This window comes from Nothobranchius furzeri, chromosome 13, assembly GCF_043380555.1.
Source record: "Nothobranchius furzeri strain GRZ-AD chromosome 13, NfurGRZ-RIMD1, whole genome shotgun sequence".
Taxonomy (NCBI): domain Eukaryota; kingdom Metazoa; phylum Chordata; class Actinopteri; order Cyprinodontiformes; family Nothobranchiidae; genus Nothobranchius; species Nothobranchius furzeri.
In genome coordinates this window covers 23,402,217-23,425,881 of record NC_091753.1, presented here as the reverse complement: position 1 = coordinate 23,425,881, position 23,665 = coordinate 23,402,217, and the positions used below count along the sequence as shown (strand labels likewise).

Genomic DNA, 23,665 nt, shown 5'->3' with positions numbered 1-23,665 from the left:
TGCCTCCCACTGAACATACAGATTAGGAAAGAGAAAAGCACAAAGCACACAACTATGACCTGCAGAACAATTCCTCCTATCAGGGTCAGATTTACAAAAGGAAAATACCGTTGTATAACAGCCCCGCACAAGGTGGCAGCTTGTTTCAGCAGCTGTTACGTTACAGTCCACATTGAGAAGTCTTCTCTTTATTTTACAGATTTTCGGTAAAGTTTTCTACGCTGTCCATGTTCATATAGAGCAGGATCAGTGCAAGGAGAAGAGGGCATTTAAACTAGGGATGTCCAACCCTGGTCCTGAAGAATCCCTATCCAGTGTGTCTTAGCCCAATCCCCTACTCGCACTACGCCCTACGGCCTTCAGCGAAGTGCACTTGGAGGAAGTGCGCAGTAAGGCTTCAGGTGCGTAGTACACAAGTGGGCAAATAATTGTCAAATTAGGACAGTGAACATTGCGTCATCGACCACCATGCATACTGGTCATTGTTTGTGCTACTTTTAAAAAAATATATTTGTAAATAACTTCAAACAAACAATATCTTGACAAAATTTACATTCATTGCCGTTAACTTTAAATCTTAGTCTAAAACATCCAGAGGATGAATAAGTATGATTAATCATCTTAAAATGAACCTCTTTCATTTCAAAATACATATTTTCAGAAAAGGCCATTGTTCCACCTTCTCAAAATTCCCACACAGCAGTGGATTGTGGGTAATACCCTTCACCCAAGTCATTGATGCAGACTTTTGCCCAATCTCAATACACGCACTGCGTGCACTTGGAGAAAGTGTGCTGTAAGGCTCCGAGTGGGTAGTACACAAGTTTACAAATAAATGCAGAATTGAGACAGGGAGCGTTGCGTCATCGACCGCAACACATGCCGGGATGCTGGTCGCTGTGATACCTTTTTTTTTTTAATCCTTTATTAACAACTTTCGAACAAACAATCAAACAATTCTTTGAAATTAATTTACATTCATTGCTGCTTTGTCTAGAAGTTTCAGAGCATCAACTAATTGTCCTAAAATTAACAACTTTCATTAGAAAATACATATTTTCAAAAAAGACAGTTAAGCCTTTTCTCCCGCTGCAATGGATTGTGGATAATTCCTAGAGGTGCTGAAAACAATCGATTCAAGTCCAAATTGGATTCTTATTTATAAAGATTCAGAATCGATTCACAAAGGTTCTGAAACAATTCCAAGAACTCAAATATTTGGCATGTTACAGGTTTGAGATGCACGTTTTTTATCTTTGTTAGGAGAGTCAGTACTCCGTTTACTTTTGTGATCCCATAAATTGAGATGATTTATGTTTGAACCTGCTGATAAGAGGGCACTTGTAATTTTTTCCATACTCAGAAATTTGAGATATTCTCATATTTATTTTCTAAGTTGATAAATGAGTACTCTGGATTGCTCATGTAACTTGTTTCTACACATACTTGAAAAGTATTTGAACATATTACTTTCAAAGCTACTGTTAGGTAACTACAGATTTGTTATATTTTACAAGATAAGCAAAAATAAATGTTGCCTTTTGGTCAGAAGATTGCTTCTGTTTACAGTTTTAGAATCATTTTATTTTACATTGTAAATTTGCATTTTTGGAGCACGACCAGTTTAAAGTCAAATTAAAATGTCCCATAGCTTTAACTAACTTGTACAGCAAAGCAGTTCATCCTGGAGCTGACACTCTTTGTTAAATTGTGAATCGATTTAAATTGAGAATCGATTCTGAATCGAATCGGCACCCCAAGAATCGGAATCTAATCTACACACCAACAAAACCATACACAACAGTTAGAAACAGACTAGAGCACCCAAATGACAACATATCAGCTGGACTTAAATGTGGAGCATCGCTGCAGACTTTGGTGAAGGATCAAGAGTGCAAAAGGGGCGTGATCAACTTCCGCATTTGAGAATCGAGACACCCTAAGCACTCCCACCCCTGGTCGGGATCGCGCAACTGAAGGGCGTAAGGGTGGAAGTGTGAGTATTGGGATTGGGTCTTTGTTGTTTCTCTGCTCCAACACAGCTGATTCAATGTTTGAATCACTAGGTCAGCAGGTCATCAAGCTTTTCAGAAGCCTGTTAATCACCTACTGATTAAAACCAGGTGTGTTAAAGTAGAGAACCCTCTTAATCATGCAGGGCGGTAGCCTTTGAGAACCAGCATTGGACACCACTGGTTTATACCATCGCTTCTATCAGTCATAATGGGTAAAATGAAATGTCAAGCTTGAAGCACTGATGGGATCCCTACTATAATATTGGGAATGAAGCAATGAAAAACATCACAGGTCTGGCATTCTCCCATTCTGCTTTTTTTTAAATGTTTGCATTAAAAATTGCATTTGAATGCTGGATTGAAGCAGCATCTGTTAATCAGCTAATTGTCTCCTAAGCTTAGGGAATGGTGGCAGCACTTGATTGACGGGCCATGCTTTCTGATCTCATGGCTCTATATTGGATGACCCAGGCTGATTAAAAATGCAGCTTGCAAGGAAAGGAGTAGGAAGGGGAGAGGAGAGGAGAGGAGAGGAAGGGCCAGGGTCAGGCCAGACCGGAGCCTCCAGGACGGGAAGATAAAAAGTTGCAGTGGCGCCACTTCATGGCCACTATCTCCACCTGTCCATCTGGAGCAGCACTCAGCCCTGCAGAGGACGGCAAGGCACAGCAAATCTTAGGAGAGATAAGGAGGAGAGACACACATTATACAGTACACTCAGAAATATGTGATGCTGGACTAGAATCTGGCAGTCTGGAGCCAGGTATTTAATGTCCGGTGAATTCTGTTTGTAGTTTAAGTCTAATAATCAGATTCATGTCTGTGTCTTCACAAGCGTCTGCTACACAGTATGTACAAAATAGATAAAGGCTCATTTCTTTGAGGTCAATGATTATAAAACTGGCTATTCACAGAAAACACACACACACACACACACACCTCTCTGTTCAACACAGTTTTTATATACAGTAAAAGATGACTCCCGTTCATGAATATTTATGTCTCTGTCCACAGCATGTGTTCAGACACCTCTCCCCCTCACCACAGAGCTGCTCTGGAGCAATCAAAGCAGTGAATAATTTAGCACCTGGATTTCTGGTTGGTTCCTTTGAGCCCTGTGATGTTGGCAGGAACCAAGGTTATGCTTTTTGGCTGCAGCCCTCTTTTCTCTAACTGTCATATAATGTGCTAATCGTGGAGACTGACTGACTGACTGACTGACTGCATGGCTGGCTTGGCAGCTCTCTAGGGATGCTGAGGCCCATGACAGGCCAGCCACATTTGCCTTGTCAATAGATCTAATTGCTCTGAGAAAGGGGCCAGAGTGAAGGCTTTTGAACATCAGGCGTTTGGTAAAGAGAAACCATGGCGCCATGACTGGGTCAGTAATCAAAGAGAGCCAGAGAAAGGACGGGGTAAGTGTACTTCTGGCTGAATAGAGGAACTGTCAGTCAAATACATGGTGAATGATATATGATGACTAAGCTATCCTGCTCTGTCAGTGTGCCAGCACCTATCTGCCAGAGGACTCCTCAAAAGAGGAAAGTGAGAAGTGAGACAGGTGGAGCAGCTGAGTGGAAACTCAGCCCGTAATTTCTGGCATCTGGGTTGAGACTGGAAGGAAGGCAACTAACAGAAAAATAAATTAGTAGAAATAAAGATGCGTGGACTAAACAGATGCCATTTTTAGAACAGCTAGCCTCTCAATGCTGGGCAGCCACTTCTCCAGATCCATCAGATCCTTATCTGTCCCTTGGCCCCAGGTCAGCCCACATCAATACCTAGGCAGCCTTTAGTCTTGTTTAGGCTCTGTGCTTCGGTGCCCTGGCTAACAGGTCACTGACAGCCTGCCTTTAGTACAGCTCCTCCTCCTAAGGATGGCCTCTCAGACATGTCTGTTCAGCAGCATCAGACAGATGGAATAAATATAAAAAATTCATATATACATATATATATATATATATATATATATATATGTGTGTGTGTGTGTGTGTGTGTGTGTGTGTGTGTGTGTACAGGTCCTTCTAAAAAAATTGCATATTGAGATAAAGTTCATTATTGTCTGTAATGTACTGATAAACATTAGACTTTCATATATATTATATTCATTACACACAACTGAAGTAGTTCAAGTCTTTTATTGTTTCTAATATTGATGATTTTGGCATACAGCTCAAGAAAACCCAAAATTCCTACCTCAAAAAATTAGCATATTTGGTCCGACCAATGAAAGAAAAGTGTTTTTAATACAAAAAAAGTCAACCTTCAAATAATTATGTTCAGTTATGCACTCAATACTTGGTCGGGAATCCTTTTGCAGAAATGACTGCTTCAGTGCGGCGTGGCATGGAGGCAATCAGCCTGTGGCACTGCTGAGGTGTTATGGAGGCCCAGGATGCTTCGATAGCGGCCTTAAGCTCATCCGGAGTGTTGGATCTTGCGTCTCTCAACTTTGGCTTCACAATATCCCACAGATTCTCTATGGGGTTCAGGTCAGGAGAGTTGGCAGGCCAGTTGAGCACAGTAATACCATGGTCAGTAAACCGTTTACCAGTGGTGTTGTCACTGTGAGCAGGTGCCAGGTCATGCTGAAAAATGAAATCTTCATCTCCATAAAGCGTTTCAGCAGATGGAAGCATGAAGTGCTCCAAAATCTCCTGATAGCTAGCTGCATTGACCCTGACCTTGATAAAACACAGTGGACCAACACCAGCAGCTGACATGCCACCCCAGACCATCACTGACTGTGGGGACTTGACACTGGACTTCAGGCATTTTGGCATTTCCCTCTGCCCAGTCTTCCTCCAGACTCTGGCACCTTTATTTCTGAATGACATGCAAAATTTTCTCTCATCCAAAAAAAGTACTTTGGACCACTGAGCAACAGTCTAGTGCTGCTGCTCTGTAGCCCAGGTCAGGTGCTTCTGACGCTTTTTCTGGTTCAAAAGTGGCTTGATCTGGGGAATGCTGCAGCTGAAGCTCATTTCCTGCACACACCTGTACACGGTGGCTCTGGATGTTTCTACTCCAGACTCAGTCCACTGCTTCCGCAGGTTCCCCAAGGTCTGGAATCAGTCCTTCTCCACAATCTTCCTCAGGATCCAGTCACCTCTTCTTGTTGTGCAGAGTATTCTGCTACACTTTTTCCTTCCCACAGACTTCCCACTGAGGTGCCTTGATACAGCTCTCTGGGAACAGCCTATGGGAACAGCCTATTCGTTCAGAAATTTCTTTCTGTGTCTTACCCTCTTGCTTGAGGGTGTCAATGATGGCCTTCTGGACAGCAGTCAGGTCGGCAGTCTCACCCATGATTACGGTTTTGAGTAATGAGCCAAGCTGGGAGTTTTTAAATGCCTCAGGAATCTTTTGCAGGTGTTTAGAGTTAATTAATTGATTCAGATTATTAGGTTAATAGCTCGTTAAGAGGACCTTTTCATAATATGCTAATTTTTCATCACAATATGCAAATTCTTTGAGAAGGACCTGTATATCTGTCCAGTAATCGGAAGGTTGGAGGTTAAATCCCTGCTCCCACCAGAGAATGCAGGACACTTAATTTGCTGGTGGTGGGTGGAGGGATTGGCGGCACCAGTATTCAGCAGTTTTACTTGCGTCAGTGCGCTCCAGGACAGCTTTGGCTTCATCTGTGGCTCATCCCCACAAGTGTGTGTGTGTGTGTGTGTGTGTGTGTGTGTGTGTGTGTGTGTGTGTGCGTGCGTGCGTGCGTGCGTGCGTGCGTGTGTGTGTGATTGGGTGGATGACTGATTGTGTTTTGATGCGCCTTGGGGGCTTGCAGTAGAATCCAAAGGTGCTATACAAATACATACACTACCCTAACCCCATTTATCATTTACATTAATAATATTTACACATTTTTATCAATGTACTTCCTAAACAATAGATGTGTTGGGGAATTACATAAATATTAATTAATAACTTAGTGACAATGTTGATGTGGTTTTCGTGATTTCATGCATTGCCAAAGTATCGGATCAGGACTCTGTATCAACAGATACTCAAATGACTCAGACTTCGATTGGGAATAAATAAATATGATTGGAGCATCCCTATCCTGCTCTTATTCTGCTCTTCAATAGCTTTTTTTGTAGTCTTTTCAAATACAGGTTTACATTTTCAATCCTTTTTTGGCACCTTTTCTGCCATAACTTCCAATGGGGAGCCCAGGGCTCCTCCCCTTTCTGGTTGGCTCATGGGTTCCCGGAACATAGAAAATTAATGAAAGTGAATGGAACTATAAAAGAGCATATTAAAAGAGATCAGGATATAACTTTCACGCAGAGGACGAAGAGATGCTCAAAAGGCTCCTTGATAGATGGATCCAATCATTTAGAATGACACATTCAAAATAATTGACATTTCATATGTTGACATCTGTAGCGTTCTGCTCTTTGTTAAGCTTCCATGAGGCCACAGAAATGTGAAAATATATAATCCAAAACAACAACACAGATGTGATCTGCACCCATCACCTAAATCCTGCCTCTGATCATCCACAAGTTTATTGAGTTCATCCAAACTCTGAGAAATCCCGTCTGTTCAATGAGACTGATGTTTGGTGCTGTTTTAGGACCAGTTACACATTTTGTGACACCAGGGTGACACTCTGTCTACTTGTTCTTCAGGATGAACCAAAGTCTGGATTCTGGCCTTTTGCACCACACACACACACACACACACACGCACACACACACACACACACACACACACACACACACACACACACACACACACACACACACACACACACACACACACACACACACACACACACACACACACACACACACACACACAGACACAGACACAGACACAGACACAGACACAGACACAGACACACAGACACACACACACACCAATTGGAAACTTGATCTAGCCAGTCCACCAAATGCTTCAGAACATTAATAATTAATTAGGGAACAGCTATTGGCCTCAAGGGTCATGGAGCACAGAAAAAGAGAGGGATGGATAAAGATGGATAGAGCAGGAGCAGGGAGAAAATCAGGGAGTTGTGATTTTGTTTAATAAGTAACACAACGTCAGCTTTGTTCTCTTCTGTCTCGCTTTAAGAAAACACAAGAAACCTTTTCTTCTCTCTCTCTCACTCTCTCTCTCTCTCTCTCTCTCTCTCTCTCTCTCTCTCTCTCTCTCTGTCTTCCTCGCTCACACACTCTAGCTCCCTTGTCTCTGTGTGGTGTCTTGAGGTCATTAAAGGGTCAGTTCACCAGAATAAGAGCAACAACCAAATGGATGTTAGAGTTGGTTCTTGTATCTGTAGGTTTCCTTTAAATTGGTCATGTTTTAAGGGTTTTTGCTCTTGACCTTTTCTTTGCCTCAACTCAAATGGAGTGCACATTTTAAAAATGTAGTTTGTGCTGAGCCCATTAACATCTGTTTTTTTAAGAACTTACATGAGCGTGCTGTTGAAGTTAAAATTGTATTTTTCTCTTCAGTCAAACATCAGACTTGTAGTGTTTTTTTATAAAATGAATCCATTGTTGAACAAATCAAGGTCAAGCCAAAACAGCCAATTATTTTTTTACGTAGAGCAGCTTTACAATAAGGGTCCCTTTATCAACATTACTTAAAGCATTATTAAGCATTAATAAACAAAGGATCCATGTAATAATGTTCCCAATATTGTTAACTGTTTACTCTCTTTAAGGTTAGGAAAAATGACCAGGAGGAGTATCTGCGTAGTAATGCATTAAAGCTTCTTTCTGCAGTATTTCTCTTATCAGATGGCACCATCTAGTGGCTGACAAGCATATCACACAAAAAGTCTGTTGCTGTTTTTTTTTAAGATGGCTACTTAACGTTTCTGTTTATAAATGTGCTTCTGTAGCTCACAAACAGCTCAAACACGTTGTTTTACGAGTATTATTCTCATGTCATGTTGTGTTCTCATATGTTAATCATTTTCTGGTTCTCCATAATAAAAAAAATAACAATAAAAAGGAATGGTGAGCTATAAAATTAAAAATAAATCTCAAATGAACAAAAGAATGGTAAAATGTTTCATTGTTCTAATATCGTATAGCCCTTGTTGATTTAGTATGTTTGTCCAAATACAAAGAAATGAAAAGTCTCAGAACAGTATCATTTTATTAGTAGGTTTACTTTAACAGTGACGGATAGCACATTAAAAGGAAAATTATAATCCAACACATGGAGAGAGTTTTGCTGGAAGAATCTAGTTAGATTCTTTATTACACCATCTCAAAATAGTCACCAAACCACTGGCGGTGCATGCTAGCAACTGTGCTGGTTCCCTGGAGCACATTATTTGTAGTGTTCATCCATACAGCCCTATTGGACACAGATATGTGAACATATTAATAATATATTCTGGAGTGAAATCCCTTATTGATTTGAAGCCGTGTACTTGACCAACACCAATGTAACGCATTGGAAAAACGAGGACAGGTACCTACTCTGGATACTGTTGGCAGCAAGCAAGAAAGCCATAAGTAAATGGTTGAAACAGGACACCCCAACCATCACAGAGTAGACTGATATTGCGCAAGAAATCTATGCGATGGAGAAGCTAACATTTACTAAAAAAATCCAACGAGACAAGTTCCACAGAACCTGGTTAAAATGGACTGAGTATGTTAAACCGATAAGAACTGATTTTGTGTGAAAAATGTTATGCCTATGTACAACTAACTGACATCTAAATCCTACGTTATAATGACACTCTACACTGATTTTGATATGAAGCGAGGTGTACTTTTTACAGCTCCTGTATTTTCCTTTCCTTTATCTCGTCTCGTCTTCCTACGCTTATCCGGGTCCGGGTCGCGGGGGCAGCATCCCAACTAGGGAGCTCCAGGCCGTCCTCTCCCCGGCCTTGTCCACCAGCTCCTCCGGCAGGACCCCAAGGCGTTCCCGGACCAGATTGGAGATGTAACCTCTCCAACGTGTCCTGGGTCGACCCGGGGGCCTTCTGCCGGCAGGACATGCCCGAAACACCTCCCCGGGGAGGCGTCCAGGAGGCATCCTGACCAGATGCCCAAACCACCTCAACTGGCTCCTTTCGATCCGGAGGAGCAGCGGTTCTACTCCGAGTCCCTCCCGAATGTCCGAGCTCCTCACCCTATCTCTAAGGCTGAGCCCGGCCACCCTACGGAGGAAACTCATTTCGGCCGCTTGTATCCGCGATCTCGTTCTTTCGGTCATTACCCAAAGCTCATGACCATAGGTGAGGATTGGGACGTAGATCGACCGGTAAATCGAGAGCCTGGCTTTCTGGCTCAGCTCCCTCTTCACCACGACAGATCGGCTCAGCGTCCGCATCACTGCAGACGCCGAACCAATCCGCCTGTCGATCTCCCGATCCCTCCTACCCTCACTCGTGAACAAGACCCCGTGTTCTAAAATAAAATGTTTTATTTTATTTTAATTACCTTAAAAGACTCAAAGTCTCTTTTTACACTTTATATTTATTTAATCAGGATCGTTGTCAAGTCGACGCCAGAAACAATGAAACACAACTTGAATATCAGATGAACAACAAGGCTTTATTCAACCGGCATTCATACAAGTTATCAATCATGAACAAAACATTTCTCTTACCGTTGCTTATGGGTGGAGAGCTGAACACCCCAGTTAGAAAACGTAATCCATGATAGGTGAAGAACTGAACACATGTAATCCATGAACCTCGTCAGGTAGAATCCTTCAAGCAGCTCTAACCCCCTGAGCCCTGCTCTGCTCCTTATACATTCCCTGATGTGCGTGCAAAGCTGCACACCTCCACCATGATTACCTTGATTACATCCTCATGATCACATTATGTTCGGCTCTACCATGATTACCCTTGATTACATCCTCATGATAAGTGTGATTGACAAACAGTAGTGATCAATAACTTATATAAAGCAATTATACAACAGATGACAAGTTCATTTTTATTACATTCCACTCTTGAACTTTTCATCTAATTTATGTAACATATCCATCACCATTTCCCCATCAAAACCAAAGTCATTTATAACATACCTTGTAGTTCCACTTTAATTTTCATCGTAGTCTTTGCATTATTACCCAATTTATTTCTCTTCTTAATCGAATAACATACCAACAAATAATAAGATTACACAATGTTAGAATGCTGATTATAATTAATGCTGCAATCATAGGTGGAATTAGCACTTTATTAGCGGTACTCGACATGCCTGTAAATATATCCCACCAATGATGAGCGGAAGCCTGTTCAATCAATGTAGCAACATGTTTTATTTCCCCTTGTGCCACAAGAGTAGACACCATGAGCCTGGAAAGGTTGGACCTATGAGAGTCAATCAATTTTGCCACTTCAGTGGAACCATCCAATGCGCATTTGAATCGTTCCAGTGAGAGTGTCCAAGGGGAGTGTAAAACCTCCCATTGTATCTTAGTCAGCCGACTAGATACAGTGTAATTACTCAACCAATAGGTCACGTTATTCCATTCCCACATATGTATACCCTTGAGACAACCTGAAAAGGGAACTGAAGGTACCTGTGGGGAATTGGTCATTGTAGCCACGCATAAGGTGTTAGGACCCACCTGCCAAAACTGTTCCTCTGGGGGTGTGACCGTCCAATCACAGAGTACGACCCTTGAATCAGTGAAACATGGATTGCTATGTCCTTTTACCAATGGGCAGGCTAAACCCTTATCAGTCTCATCACAGTGTTTTACTTCATATGTTCGATTTGTTTTAACATCCCACCACTCTCCACTAACATGGAGATACCAAAACCCTTTAGTGGTTATCACCGGCAGTATCTGATATCTACACACAGTCATTACTGATGTCATATTATACTGATCCCAGTATCCAGTACACATAGATTTATTACAAATCGTCATTTCTGCATGTGGCTGTAGCCATAATGAACTACTGATGTTCCATAATGTTCGCCATGCATGATAGTTATTACTCATTACCTGTATTTGAAACCTATTTCTTTGTGTCTCAGCATGAATAGTCTGCAAGGAACAGACTGTCCAATTACCTATGTGTGACAAATTATGCAATGCATCATAAGTTTCATTCCAAAGCTTTAGATTCCATTTAAATACACTTTTCCACACATCACTTCCTTCTAACTGACTAGATACAGTCGAAGGCATCCATCTTGCAGTCTTGGTGACAGCTTGTGCAGTGTATTCTCCAGTGTTGGACAGCATAGTTCGTGTTACCTCATTGTCTGCTGTGTTAGCCAGACCATACAAAGTTCCAGTTCCTCCTAGCACGGTGTCATACCATGCTCGCCTCCTCCTGTTGCAAGGCGGAATAGGAGGGAATTTCACAGTCCATCGCACATATTCGGCTACCCTTATTTGTCCCATTTGTTGACAAGTGTGAACCAGGGGAGCTACAGCTGTCTGCGTAGCTCTAGCTGTGTCGGGCAGCACCCAGAATATGTACAAATAGGCGTGTCCTCCTGTGATTACAGTTCCATTCCTGATCCAGAAATCGTGATCAACCTTCATACTCCAATTTGTGCCATTTTGTATGCAAGTACCATTCCCCTGATGGTATGCACAGATGTGCGCTGCAGAATTAAAGGTTACTGTTGATCCTTGAACCAACACCCCCGGGCTGATCACCCTTCCTCGGAATTTAAGACATCCTCTGCACCGGTACATCTTACCGGTAGATGTTAGGTTTCCCAAGTAGCAAGCGTCATTTGCTCTGCATGTGAATGTGCCTTGAGTGCGGTTGGACATACTGCTAACCAATTCCAGATGGCCCATGACCCCTTCTTCCAACACTTGTCCTTCCGTGAGCCCCCAACAGAAATGTGCCCTCAGTGCGATGACAGCGAGGACATGGAGGACGATGACCAAACATCCGACACCACCAGGTCCGCGGAGCCCATCCATCGCCTCGACAAGGGTTCAATCCTTTTGTAGGGGAAGGGGACCCAGTCAACCACCGTCACTCAGACACCCGCCTATGGGATACATACAAAACTGCAGATAGAATGACAAGCATTAATTTTCTCTCCTGTAACATTTGTTTATCGGAATATTAATCCATTTTTCCTCTCCGGGGAACAATACACTTACCACAGCATCTTTTCCCTGTGCAATAATCTCTCCAGCTCTGGGAGGACCATTGAGCTGCTCCACCCACACTTTTGCCCCCACAGTAAAGTCTGATGATCCAAACCCAGTTTCACCCCTCTGAGTGATAGTGGTAGGTTTAGTAATCTCTTCAACTTTGGACATTACACACCGTTTGATTACTAACTGAGCTATCTTGTCTCCTTTTTCCAGTACCAACGGTTCTTTACCTGTATGCTGACACACCACACCTATTTCCCCTTGATAGTCTGAGTCTATTACCCCAGCTAAAATGGTTAGACCCCTCAAAGCTAAACCACTTCTTGGACACACATGAGCATAAGTTCCTGGTGGACATTGAATTCCCAATCCTGTTTTTACCACTGTCACTTTATTGGTTACTAAAGTGATGCTTTCCAAGATTTTAAGATCTAATCCCACAGAGCCCGCAGTTGCTCTAACAGGGAGTTCTGCCTCAGAAGTTAGTTTCCACATTCGTATAGGAGGGTCAGTAGAAGTTGTTTCCCTTCCTGCCCTGGCAACCATTAGCATCAGTGGAGTAACTCCATCCCCCACGGGTCTGTTATTTAACTGATGTACTGCCCTAGTCAGATTTTCTCTCCATTTGTCCAAAGAATTAGTAACCGATAGTTTCCTTAGTTTCTCTTTCAGTAACCCATTCATTCTCTCAATGAGTCCACTAGCTTTCGGGTGATATGCTACATGATAGATCCATTCTACCGCGTTGTTCTCTGCCCATTCTTTGATCTTATTTCCAGTGAAATGGGTACCATTATCAGTCTGAACCTGCAAAGGTAGTCCATAATAGGTCTCTATTAATGACAGACATTTCAATGTAGCCTCCTGATTGGCGTTATGACACGGATGCACCACCAGTACCCCTGACACCGTATCCACGGCTGTGCATGCATACTTACAGTTTTTACTTTTTGGCAATGGTCCAATGAAATCAATCTGCCAACACTGTCCCGCTTGTTTACCTCGATGTATCTGTCCCTGTATATGTCGAGGGATTCTCTTTTTCTGATGTTGACAAGGTTCACAATCTTCTCTGGCAGTTTTAATATCATCAATGATGAGATCTATTCCTCTGTCCCTCGCCCATTTCAATGTTCCCTGCACACCCCAATGTCCAGCAGTAACGTGAGCCCATTTGGCTAATCCAGGACTTGATTGTCTTACAGCCTGAATTTTCACTATCTTATCTACAGTCTGATTATGCAGGGATTCAGGATCATTGTTATTAGTATGAGCATCCACATGTAATACTGACACAGGAATATTTTGGCATTTCTCCCAAATGTCCTTCCATAGGTCAGCTCCCCAAACCTCTTTTGAATGTATCTTCCATTGTGTAGCATGCCAAGTTGGCATCCAAGTTAACATTCCTTGGGCTACTGACCAGGAGTCAGTATAAATACTTACTCCCTGCACCCCAGCCGCCATTATTACCATGTGTACTGCTTTCAACTCCGCCCATTGACTACTCTTTCCTGTCCCTGTGAGTTCCATAACTTGTTGTGTACCAGGGTTAAATGCCCCAGCCTTCCATTTCCTGGTTCCTGCCACATATTGACAGGAACCATCAGTGAACCAGGCTCGCTCCTGCTGCTCTGGGGTGAGTTCGCTCCATCTTACCCCCAGTTTCACAGGAGAATCCTGGATTGGTTTTACCCCAAAAGGCACTTCATCCATTTCTGGAACGTCTGCCACTTGCTCGTGGAGCATTGATACTCCTTTTTCTCCTGGTTTCATTCTCTCAGAAACATACCACTTCCATTTTATGATGCTAGCCTCTTGAGCTACCCCTATGCGGTGAGTTGTAGGATTGCTCATGACCCAAGTTAGAATGGGTATATGTGTTCTCATCATTACTTCATGCCCCACAGTTTGGGCTTCTGTTTCCAACAAAGCCCAATAACATGCCAACAACTGTTTTTCAAATGGAGTATATCTCTGTCCTGCATCAGGCAATTTCCTAGACCAAAAACCCAAAGGTTTTCTGCACCTATCTTGTTTTTGCCACAAACTCCAGTTAGCATAATCATTTACTGCAGAAACCTGTAACTCCACTGGTCCTGACAACATCTTCCCCAAAGAAACAGCTTGTTGGATTGCCTCTTTAGCTAGTTCAAATGACTGTTGTTGATCAGGCCCCCATTCAAACTGCTCCTTCTTCCGAGTGCATCTGTACATAGGCTGCAAGATCTGTCCTAAATGAGGTATGTGGTGTCTCCAGAACCCGAACAACCCAATATACCGCTGAGCATCTGTCTTATTCTGTGGTATTGGGAACCGTGCTATTTTCTCTTTAGCTTTAGTTGTTATCTCTCTTTCCCCTCTATTCCAGATAATTCCCAAGAACTTCACTGACTGTGCAGATCCCTGCACTTTCGCTGGATTTATCTCCCATCCATGATTCTTCATATGTGTTATCAGAAGTGGGAGCAATTGTTCAACCTCTTCTTTAGTGTTTCCCTGAATCATGATGTCATCAATGTAGTGTGATAGCAATATGCCTGATGGGATCTTTAAAGTCGACAGATTTTCAGCCACTATCCTATGACAGATTGTGGGTGAATGCAAATACCCTTGTGGTAATCTGGTGAAGGTGTACTGTCTTCCTTCCCATGTAAAGGCAAACTGTTCCATCTTGTCCTCAGGGATAGGTATGGTAAAGAAAGCATTGGCCAAATCTATCACCGCATACCATGTACCAGAGTGATGCTGCACCCTTTCCACAATCGTGATAACATCCGGAACCGCAGACGTTAAAGGAGGAGTATGTTTATTCAGCGCTCTATAATCCACAGTCATTCTCCATGAACCATCTGATTTCTTCACTGGCCATAAGGGATTATTCCACCGTGTGGTGCATGTTTTCAAAACTCCTGCCTCCAGATATTCTTTAATGGTGTCCGTAATTTCTTTCTGACCCCCAGGCAACCGGTATTGTTTTTGTGATACCACCTGTGTTGCTTCAGGAATGGGAAAAGGTGTCATTTTGACCTTGCCTACCAAAATGGTGTGGATTCTGTTTATACCAAAACAAAATCGACCATGTTTCAGATGAAGAGTCATTCCGGCCAATATATCCATTCCAATAATCCATTCCTTTGCAGGAGCCACTACTACACTGTAATTTCTAATAGGTTGATTTCCTATTTTTAAGGGCAAAGTTACTCCCTTTCCTACTAACATCTGCCCCCCAAGTCCAGTCAAAGGTACAATGTTTCCCTTTATTTTATCAGGATTGCCATGAATTACCGAGGCCTCCGCCCCAGTGTCAACCAATGCCATTACTGTCTGTACTGATTTTTTCCAATAAATCTGTAATTCCACATGTGGTCTGATATCATTTATTGACCATCCTGAGGCACTGGCAACAACCTGAGCTTGACCTTCATCCTATTCATCATCATGTTCCCTTCGGTGCTGTTTTTCCTTTCTACGCTTCACTGCCGCCACCTGATAACACTCATCTGAACTCTCCTCCTCTGAAGATTCCTTGGGAGGGGCGGAAGGTTCAGCAGGCTTCGACGCCACCTCCCTGATCACATTCTGCAACATTCCAGCCAATTCTGACACAGACATCCTGTCGTCCTTTTCAGGACAATGTCTGAACTGACAATGGACCTTCAGTCCCATTTGGCTGCATTTCTCCATCAATGCATTAGTGGGCAATCCATCAATCTCCTCAAACGGCACTCCCGCTTGTCGCAGTGCCCTCCACAGATCTGTTCTAGAGGGGCCCATTGCCCCCCCTTTACGACCCCTTGAATGTGGATCAATCCTGGGTTTATTTTCAGTTCTAGCTTCCTCTCTCCTCGTCTCAGACCAATCACCCAGCGTGGTGAGTTCGCCAAGACGATCTTTTATCGCGGCAAAAGTCTGGTCTGCCGCGCCAAACAACAAGCTGGTCACCATGGGTTTATAATGTGGTGGGGCATGTCTGATGAGGTGATCTCTAGTTGCCTTAGAGATGTTACAGTCCACCACTCCAGCTCCCCCGTTTCGAGCCACTTGCTCTCTAATAGTGAGTCTGGTGAGCCGCTGAATGGCATCTCTCACTGTCTGCCATTGCCCTTTAATCTCAGACCAGTCCGCCGTGGTAGGATAGATTACATGACATGCCAGAGCATATGCATCCCCCACATTGAAATCTTCATCAGCTGGCAATGCCCGGACTGTAGCCCGGTATTCAGCATTTATCTGTGCATCAGTACTTAATCCTGAAAATCTCATGGCATCACCGGCATCTATGGCTATATCACACGCGCCATCCTCCATAAGGCGATTAAGCCAGGAGTCAGTTGGTTCGCCTGGGCGCTGTTTCAGCTTCCCATTCATGTGATTTAACTCATCTTGTGAATAATCCTCTAGCGTTGTTAGCAGCCTAGGGGCGGGTTGTGGCTGCTGTTGTAACATCCTTCTTATATTACCCGCCTCATCGAGTTCCGGCCGTCCCTGATCATCCACCATATCTACCAGTATTGGTGGAATAATTTGCTGTTCTCGCCGACGCCTAGTAATAGGTCTTTGTTCTGACATCTTTATCCCCTGTAATGATGGATACAAGGGCTGAGGTGGTGGGTCAGGTTTAATCGCCCACTCCTCCTCCTCATCATCCCCCCAAAGATCCCCGTTCCATTTCTCCGGGTCCCAATCTTCACCAACATTCTTTACAAACGCCCGGATCTGAGCAGGACCTGTTCTACGAGGTCGCTTCTTTTCCTTCCTTTGCGCTCGAGACACAAAAGTCAGCGTTTTATCCAAAACATTCTGAGCATGCTTTAGCTCTTTCCCCATCACACACACTCTCTGCTCAAACTCTGAGCATGATTTTTCAACTTCTTCAGCATGGATTTTCTCCTGCGCCGCTCGCTCTCTACAACTGCTCAATTCTAACTCCTGTTTTTTCCATGCTTCTGCAAAAAGCCACATCATATCTCTCACTCCTGCCAGCGGCGCTTTTTCTTTAACTTCTATCCGCGTCAAACGGTCCAGCACCACGGCGGGGCTGACCACTCCATTTAACTCTCCCCACGGCCCAGGGCGTCCACCGCGCTGCCTTAACATATCACCAATGGTTCGGAACTCCTCCGTTTCCCAGCCGGGAATCGGCACGGGAATCGGCGTTCCCTCCCCAGAAGCACTCGGCTCCTTTTTGCTTCTCCAAAAACACTTCATTGTTGCTGGAATAGCTTGACTGATCCTGTTCGTGACGCCAAAAATGTTCTAAAATAAAATGTTTTATTTTATTTTAATTACCTTAAAAGACTCAAAGTCTCTTTTTACACTTTATATTTATTTAATCAGGATCGTTGTCAAGTCGACGCCAGAAACAATGAAACACAACTTGAATATCAGATGAACAACAAGGCTTTATTCAACCGGCATTCATACAAGTTATCAATCATGAACAAAACATTTCTCTTACCGTTGCTTATGGGTGGAGAGCTGAACACCCCAGTTAGAAAACGTAATCCATGATAGGTGAAGAACTGAACACATGTAATCCATGAACCTCGTCAGGTAGAATCCTTCAAGCAGCTCTAACCCCCTGAGCCCTGCTCTGCTCCTTATACATTCCCTGATGTGCGTGCAAAGCTGCACACCTCCACCATGATTACCTTGATTACATCCTCATGATCACATTATGTTCGGCTCTACCATGATTACCCTTGATTACATCCTCATGATAAGTGTGATTGACAAACAGTAGTGATCAATAACTTATATAAAGCAATTATACAACAGATGACAAGTTCATTTTTATTACACCCCGAGATACTTAAACTCCTCCACTTGAGGTAGGACCTCTCCCCCGACCCGGAGGTGGCAAGCCACCCTTTTCCGGTCGAGAACCATGGTCTCAGATTTGGAGGTGCTGATCCTCATCCCAGCCGCTTCACATTCGGCCGCGAACCTACCCAGCAAGAGCTGAAGGTCAGAGCTGGATGAAGCTAGGAGGACCACATCATCCGCAAAATGCAGAGATGAGATTCTCCTGCCACCAAACTCGACACACTCCACACCACGGCTGCGTCTAGAAATTCTGTCCATAAAAGTGATGAACAGAACCGGTGACAAAGGGCAGCCCTGGCGGAGTCCAACCCTCACTGGGAACAGGTCCGACTTACTACCGGCTATGCGGACCAAACTCACGCTCCTCTGGTAAAGGGACTGAATGGCCCTTAACAGAAAGCCACCCACCCCATACTCCTGGAGCGTCCCCCACAGGGTGCCCCTGGGGACACGGTCATAAGCCTTCTCCAAATCCACAAAGCACATGTGGATTGGTTGGGCAAACTCCCATGCCCCCTCCATCACCCTTGCAAGGGTATAGAGCTGGTCCACAGTTCCACGGCCAGGACGAAAACCACATTGCTCCTCCTCTATCTGAGATTCAACTATCGATCGGACCCTCCTCTCCAGTACCTTGGAGTAGACCTTTCCAGGGAGGCTGAGGAGTATGATCCCCCTATAGTTGGAACACACCCTCAGGTCACCCTTCTTAATGATGGGGACCACCACCCCGGTCTGCCACTCCCTAGGAACTGCCCCCGATGACCACGCAATGTTGTAGAGACGTGTCAACCATGAAAGCCCTACAACATCCATAGCCTTGAGATACCCAGGACGAACCTCATCCGCCCCCGGGGCTCCGCCGCTGTGTAGTTGTTTGACTACCTCAGCAACTTCTGCCCCCGAGATCGGACAGTCCATCCCCAGGCCTCCCAGCTCTGGTTCCTCCTCGGAATGCGCATTGGTGGGATTGAGGAGCTCCTCAAAGTATCCCTTCCACCGTCCGACTATAGCCTCAGTTGACGTCAGCAGCTCCCCATCCCCACTGTAAACAGTGTGAGCGAGTTGCTGCCTTCCTCTCCTGAGGCGCCGGACAGTTTGCCAGAACCTCTTTGGAGCCGATCGATAGTCTTTCTCCATGGCCTCACCAAACTCCTCCCACGCCCGAGATTTTGCCTCGGCAACTGCCACTGCTGCACCCCGCTTGGCCATCCGGTACCTGTCTGCTGCCTCCGGAGACCCACAGACCAGCCACGCCCTGTAGGCCTCCTTCTTCAGCCTGACGGCTCCCCGAACCTCTGGTGTCCACCAGCGGGTACGGGGGTTGCCACCACGACTGGCACCGGCCACCTTACGACCACAGCTAGCAACAGCCGCCTCGACAATCGCAGAGTGGAACAAGGCCCACTCGGACTCAATGTCCCCCACTGCTCTCGGGACGTGGTCAAAGCTCTGCCGGAGGTGGGAGTTGAAGACCGTCTTGACAGGTTCTTCTGCCAGGCGTTCCCAGCAGACCCACACTATGCGTTTGGGTCTGCCAGGTCTACGCGGCATGTTCCCTTGCCATCTGATCCAACTCACCACCAGGTGGTGATCAGTTGACAGCTCCGCCCCTCTCTTCACTCGGGTGTCCAAAACATACGGCCGCAGGTCAGATGATACGACTACAAAATCTATCATCGACCTGTGACCTAGGCTGCCCTGGTACCAAGTGTACCGGTGGGCATCCTTATGTTCGAACATGGTGTTCGTTATGGCCAAACTGCGGCTTGCACAGAAGTCCAATAACAAAACACCACTCGAGTTCTGATCAGGTGGGCCGTTGCTCCCAATCACACCCCTCCAGGTCAAGCTGTCATTGCCCACGTGAGCATTGAAGTCCCCCAGCAGGACAATGGAGTCCCCTGATGGAGCACTATCTAGCACTCGTCCCAGGGACTCCAAAAAGGGTGGGTACTCTGAACTGATATTTGGCCCATAAGCACAAACAACAGTCAGGACCCGTTCCCCGACCCGAAGGCGCAAGGAAGCTACCCTCTTGTCCCCCGGGGTAAACCCCAACACACAGGCAGAGAGTCTCGGGGCTAACAAAAAGCCAACCCCAGCCCTCCGCCTCTCACCCGGAGCAACTCCAGCAAAGTAGAGTGTCCAACCCCTCTCCAGGTCTCGGGTTCCAGAGCCAATGCAATGTGTCGAGGTGAGTCCGACTATATCTAGCCGGTACCGCTCAACCTCTGCCACAAGCTCCGGCTCCTTCCCCGCCAGCGAGGTGACGTTCCATGTCCCAAAAACTAGTTTTCTTGTCCGGGGATTGGACCGCCAAGGCTCCCGCCTTGGTCTGCCACCCGATTCACATTGCACCGGACCCTTCATGTTCCTCCTGCGGGTGGTGGGTCCACAGTTGGACGAGCCCATGTATCCGGTTCGGGCTGGGCCCGGCCGGGCCCCATGGGCGAAAGCCCGGCCACCAGGCGCTCGCTCACGGGCCCCAACCCCAGGCCTGGCTCCAGGGTGGGACCCCGGTAACCCTCCGGGCCGGGTACTCCGACTCTTCGTTTTAACCGCCATGAAAGATCCTTCCTTTCCTTTATTAAGGTTGAAACCTCCAAAAATAAAAATTACACAAAATTAAAATTTAAATAATAAAAAACAATTCAATAAATAACTTCACATAGAAGACTGATTTGTATTTCATTGACTGAAGTAAATATTTGAACCCCTACCATCTATTAAGAGTTCTGGCTCCCACAGAGTGGTTAGACACTCCTACTCAACTAGTCACCTTTATTAAAGACACCTGTGTACAAGACACCTGTCCACAGAATCAATCAGTCAAGCAGACTCCAAACTCTCCAACATGGGAAAAACCAAAGAACTGTCCAAGGATTTCAGAGACAAAATTATAGACCTGCACATGGCTGGAATGGGCTACAAAACCATTTGTAGGATTCAGGGGGGGGGAAGTGACAACTGTTGGTGCGATTGTTTGAAAATGGAAGGAGCACAAACTGACCATCAATAGACCTCTGTCTGGGGCTCCTTGCAAGATCCTACCTCATGGGGTGTCAATGATTCTGAGGAAAATGAGAAATCATCCTAGAACTAGATGGGAGAAGTTGGTTAATGACCTCAAAGTAGATGGAACCACAGTCACCAATAATACCAATGGAAACACATTACAGTGCAATGGATTAAAATCCTGGAATGCTCACAAGGTCCCCCTGCTCAAGAAGGCACAGGTGCAGACCCATCTGAAGTTTGCTAATGAACACCTGAATTATTCACAGAGTGACTGGGAGAAGGTGCTGTGGTCAGATGAGACCAAAATTGAGCTGTTTGGCATTAACTCAACTCACCATGTTTGGAGGAAGAAAAATGCTGCCTATGACCCCTAAAACACCATATTCACCGTCAAGCATGGAGGTGGAAACATTCTGCTTTGGGGATATTTTTCTAAGGGCACAAGACAACTTCACCCCATCAACTGAAAAATGGATATGAGCCACATATCGTCAGCCTCCTTCCCTTAGTCAGGAAACTGAAAATAGGTTGTGGATGGGTGTTCCAGCACGACAATGACCCAAAACATACAGCAAAAACAACAAAGGAGTGACTCAAGAAGAAGCACATTAAGGTCATGTAGTGGGCTAGTCAGTCTCCGAACTTTAATCCAATAGAAAACCTATAGAGGAAGCTCGAAGTTTCACAGAGACAGCCTCGAAACCATAGGGATTTAGAGATGATCTGCAAAGAGGAATGGACCAAAATGTCTTCTAAAATGTGCACAAAGTTGGTCACCAATTACAAGAAACATTTGACCTCTGTGCTTGCAAACAAGGGTTTTGCCTCTGAGTATTAAGTACATTTTGTTAGAAGGTAAAATATTTATTTCTCTCAATGAAGTGCAAATCAGTTTCAGTTTTTTATTTAAAGTCATTTTATGAATCTTTCCTTTGTCACTGTCACCTTTCATCTGTCCCTGTTAAAATAAACCTACCATTAAAATGATACTGTTCTGAGACTTTTCATTTCTTTGTCATTGGACAAAGGCACAAAATCAGTGAGGGGTCAAATAAACATTTCCTCCGCTGTACATTGTGTGAGAGCAGTTGTTGGTCTTGCGGAAAAGCTACACTTCTCTTGGTCCTCCACTCATCACACACTCACCTATTTAGCTACAGAACACCACTGGTGTGAGAGGTTCCCTGCTCAATAATATCAGGAGAAACAGTCGGCTGCTACCACTTTAACTTTAGGACAAACTGCCAGAGGCGCAATAAGAAAAACACCTTTGGACATAGAAAGCAGTGACTGGTGTTTAACCTTCTCTCATTACCTCTGGCATTGTGGGTTTCTGGTTCCAGTGGACGTGGGGAAGATACCTGAGGGGAGGGGTGAGTGTTTTGTCAGCGTGTATACACTCACAGCCTAGCTTGTTTTTACAGATTCACTATAGAGGCTTTAACAGCAGATTGGATTCATGGTCTTGTCTCATATGAAGAGATGGACAACCTCATTTCATCTCATAAAGGCATCTCTCTCAGCCTCAAGCTTGGATGAATGGCTGACTCCTCTCTCCTGTGTACCTGTTTTAGGGGAGTATCTGTAAAAGATCTAGAGCCATAATTGGTCGAGAGCCATGGTCTTGACTGCAGAGGTGTTAAACATCTTACTACCTCCATCAAGAGTGTGTGAACGCCTGACGTGTGTGTGTGTGTGTGTGTGTGCGCGTGTGCGTGTGCGTGTGTGTGTGTGTGTGTGTGTGTGTGTGTGTGTGTGTGTGTGTGTGTGTGTGTGTGTGTGTGTGTGTGTGTGTGTGTGTGTGTGAAGATGCAGTGCCTCCTGTGATCCAGATGAGCTCTTGACAAGTTTATTAGCTATTCTTGTGTTAAACAAATCCCCTCCCTGAGGTGGGAGACCGAAGACTGATTCAACACATTAGACCTCATTCTACTTGCTGCTCATTCAGGCCTGCTGGAGCCCGTCTGTCTCTCTCCCAGACACACACTGAGGGACTCAGACTAATGTACATTTTGTAAGATATCAATACAGTTTTTGACGGGTTTAAAACATCCAAAATCATTCATTCTTTTTTCAGGGATGCCACCAGAAAACCCAGGTCCAGTCACACGCCATGAGTCATCAGACAGCCTTGAATCGGACCACAGTAGCCCCGATGATGAGGAGTGGCTCTCCCAGGTGAGGCATTTATATAGTCTAAATGCATTTTGGTTAAATCAAATTATATCTTCTTCTGATGTTTGATGGTGGTTTAGTGCCACGTGTTGTAGACGTTCATCAGCCTGTGTGTTGTAATGACAGCATTTAGAGTAGTTTTCTATGTTTCACTGTGAATGAAGAGATTTCTAGAAACACCATACACCTTATTCCTGGGTGATATGATGTTGTTCCTCTCCACTGCCATGATTAAAGCCATGAAAAGCACACTGCTGTACTTCTGGAACGATTCTGGGAATAAATGAGCCGTTTTGAATCACCTCCATAGACTAAAAAGGATTATATTTGAAGCAGTGACGTTCTACTGCCATTCCATGCCGCATATGCTTCCAGTGTGAAGTAGGGGTAAGTATCTCAGTGTCTTGTTCATGAATGAGGGAAAGATGGAGTGTGAGGTCAACAAGCGGAGTGTTGCTGCAATGATGCAAGCATTATACCGATCTGTCGTGGTGAAATGAGAGCTGGGTCGAAAGGCGAAGCTTTCCATTTACAAGTCGATCTAT

At 44.7% G+C, this 23,665-nt stretch overlaps 1 protein-coding gene across 7 annotated transcripts in view; it reads left to right on the top strand.

Moving 5' to 3' along the window:
- The window catches only part of bcas3 (BCAS3 microtubule associated cell migration factor), a 458,753-nt gene that overhangs the window by 157,079 nt on the left and 278,009 nt on the right, over positions 1-23,665 (top strand). For all 7 annotated transcript variants that reach the window (XM_015952051.3, XM_054743434.2, XM_070543406.1 and 4 more), the window contains one exon: positions 23,023-23,123. In XM_015952051.3, coding sequence (XP_015807537.3) covers positions 23,023-23,123 — 101 coding nt within the window. The remainder of the gene's footprint in view (positions 1-23,022; positions 23,124-23,665) is intronic.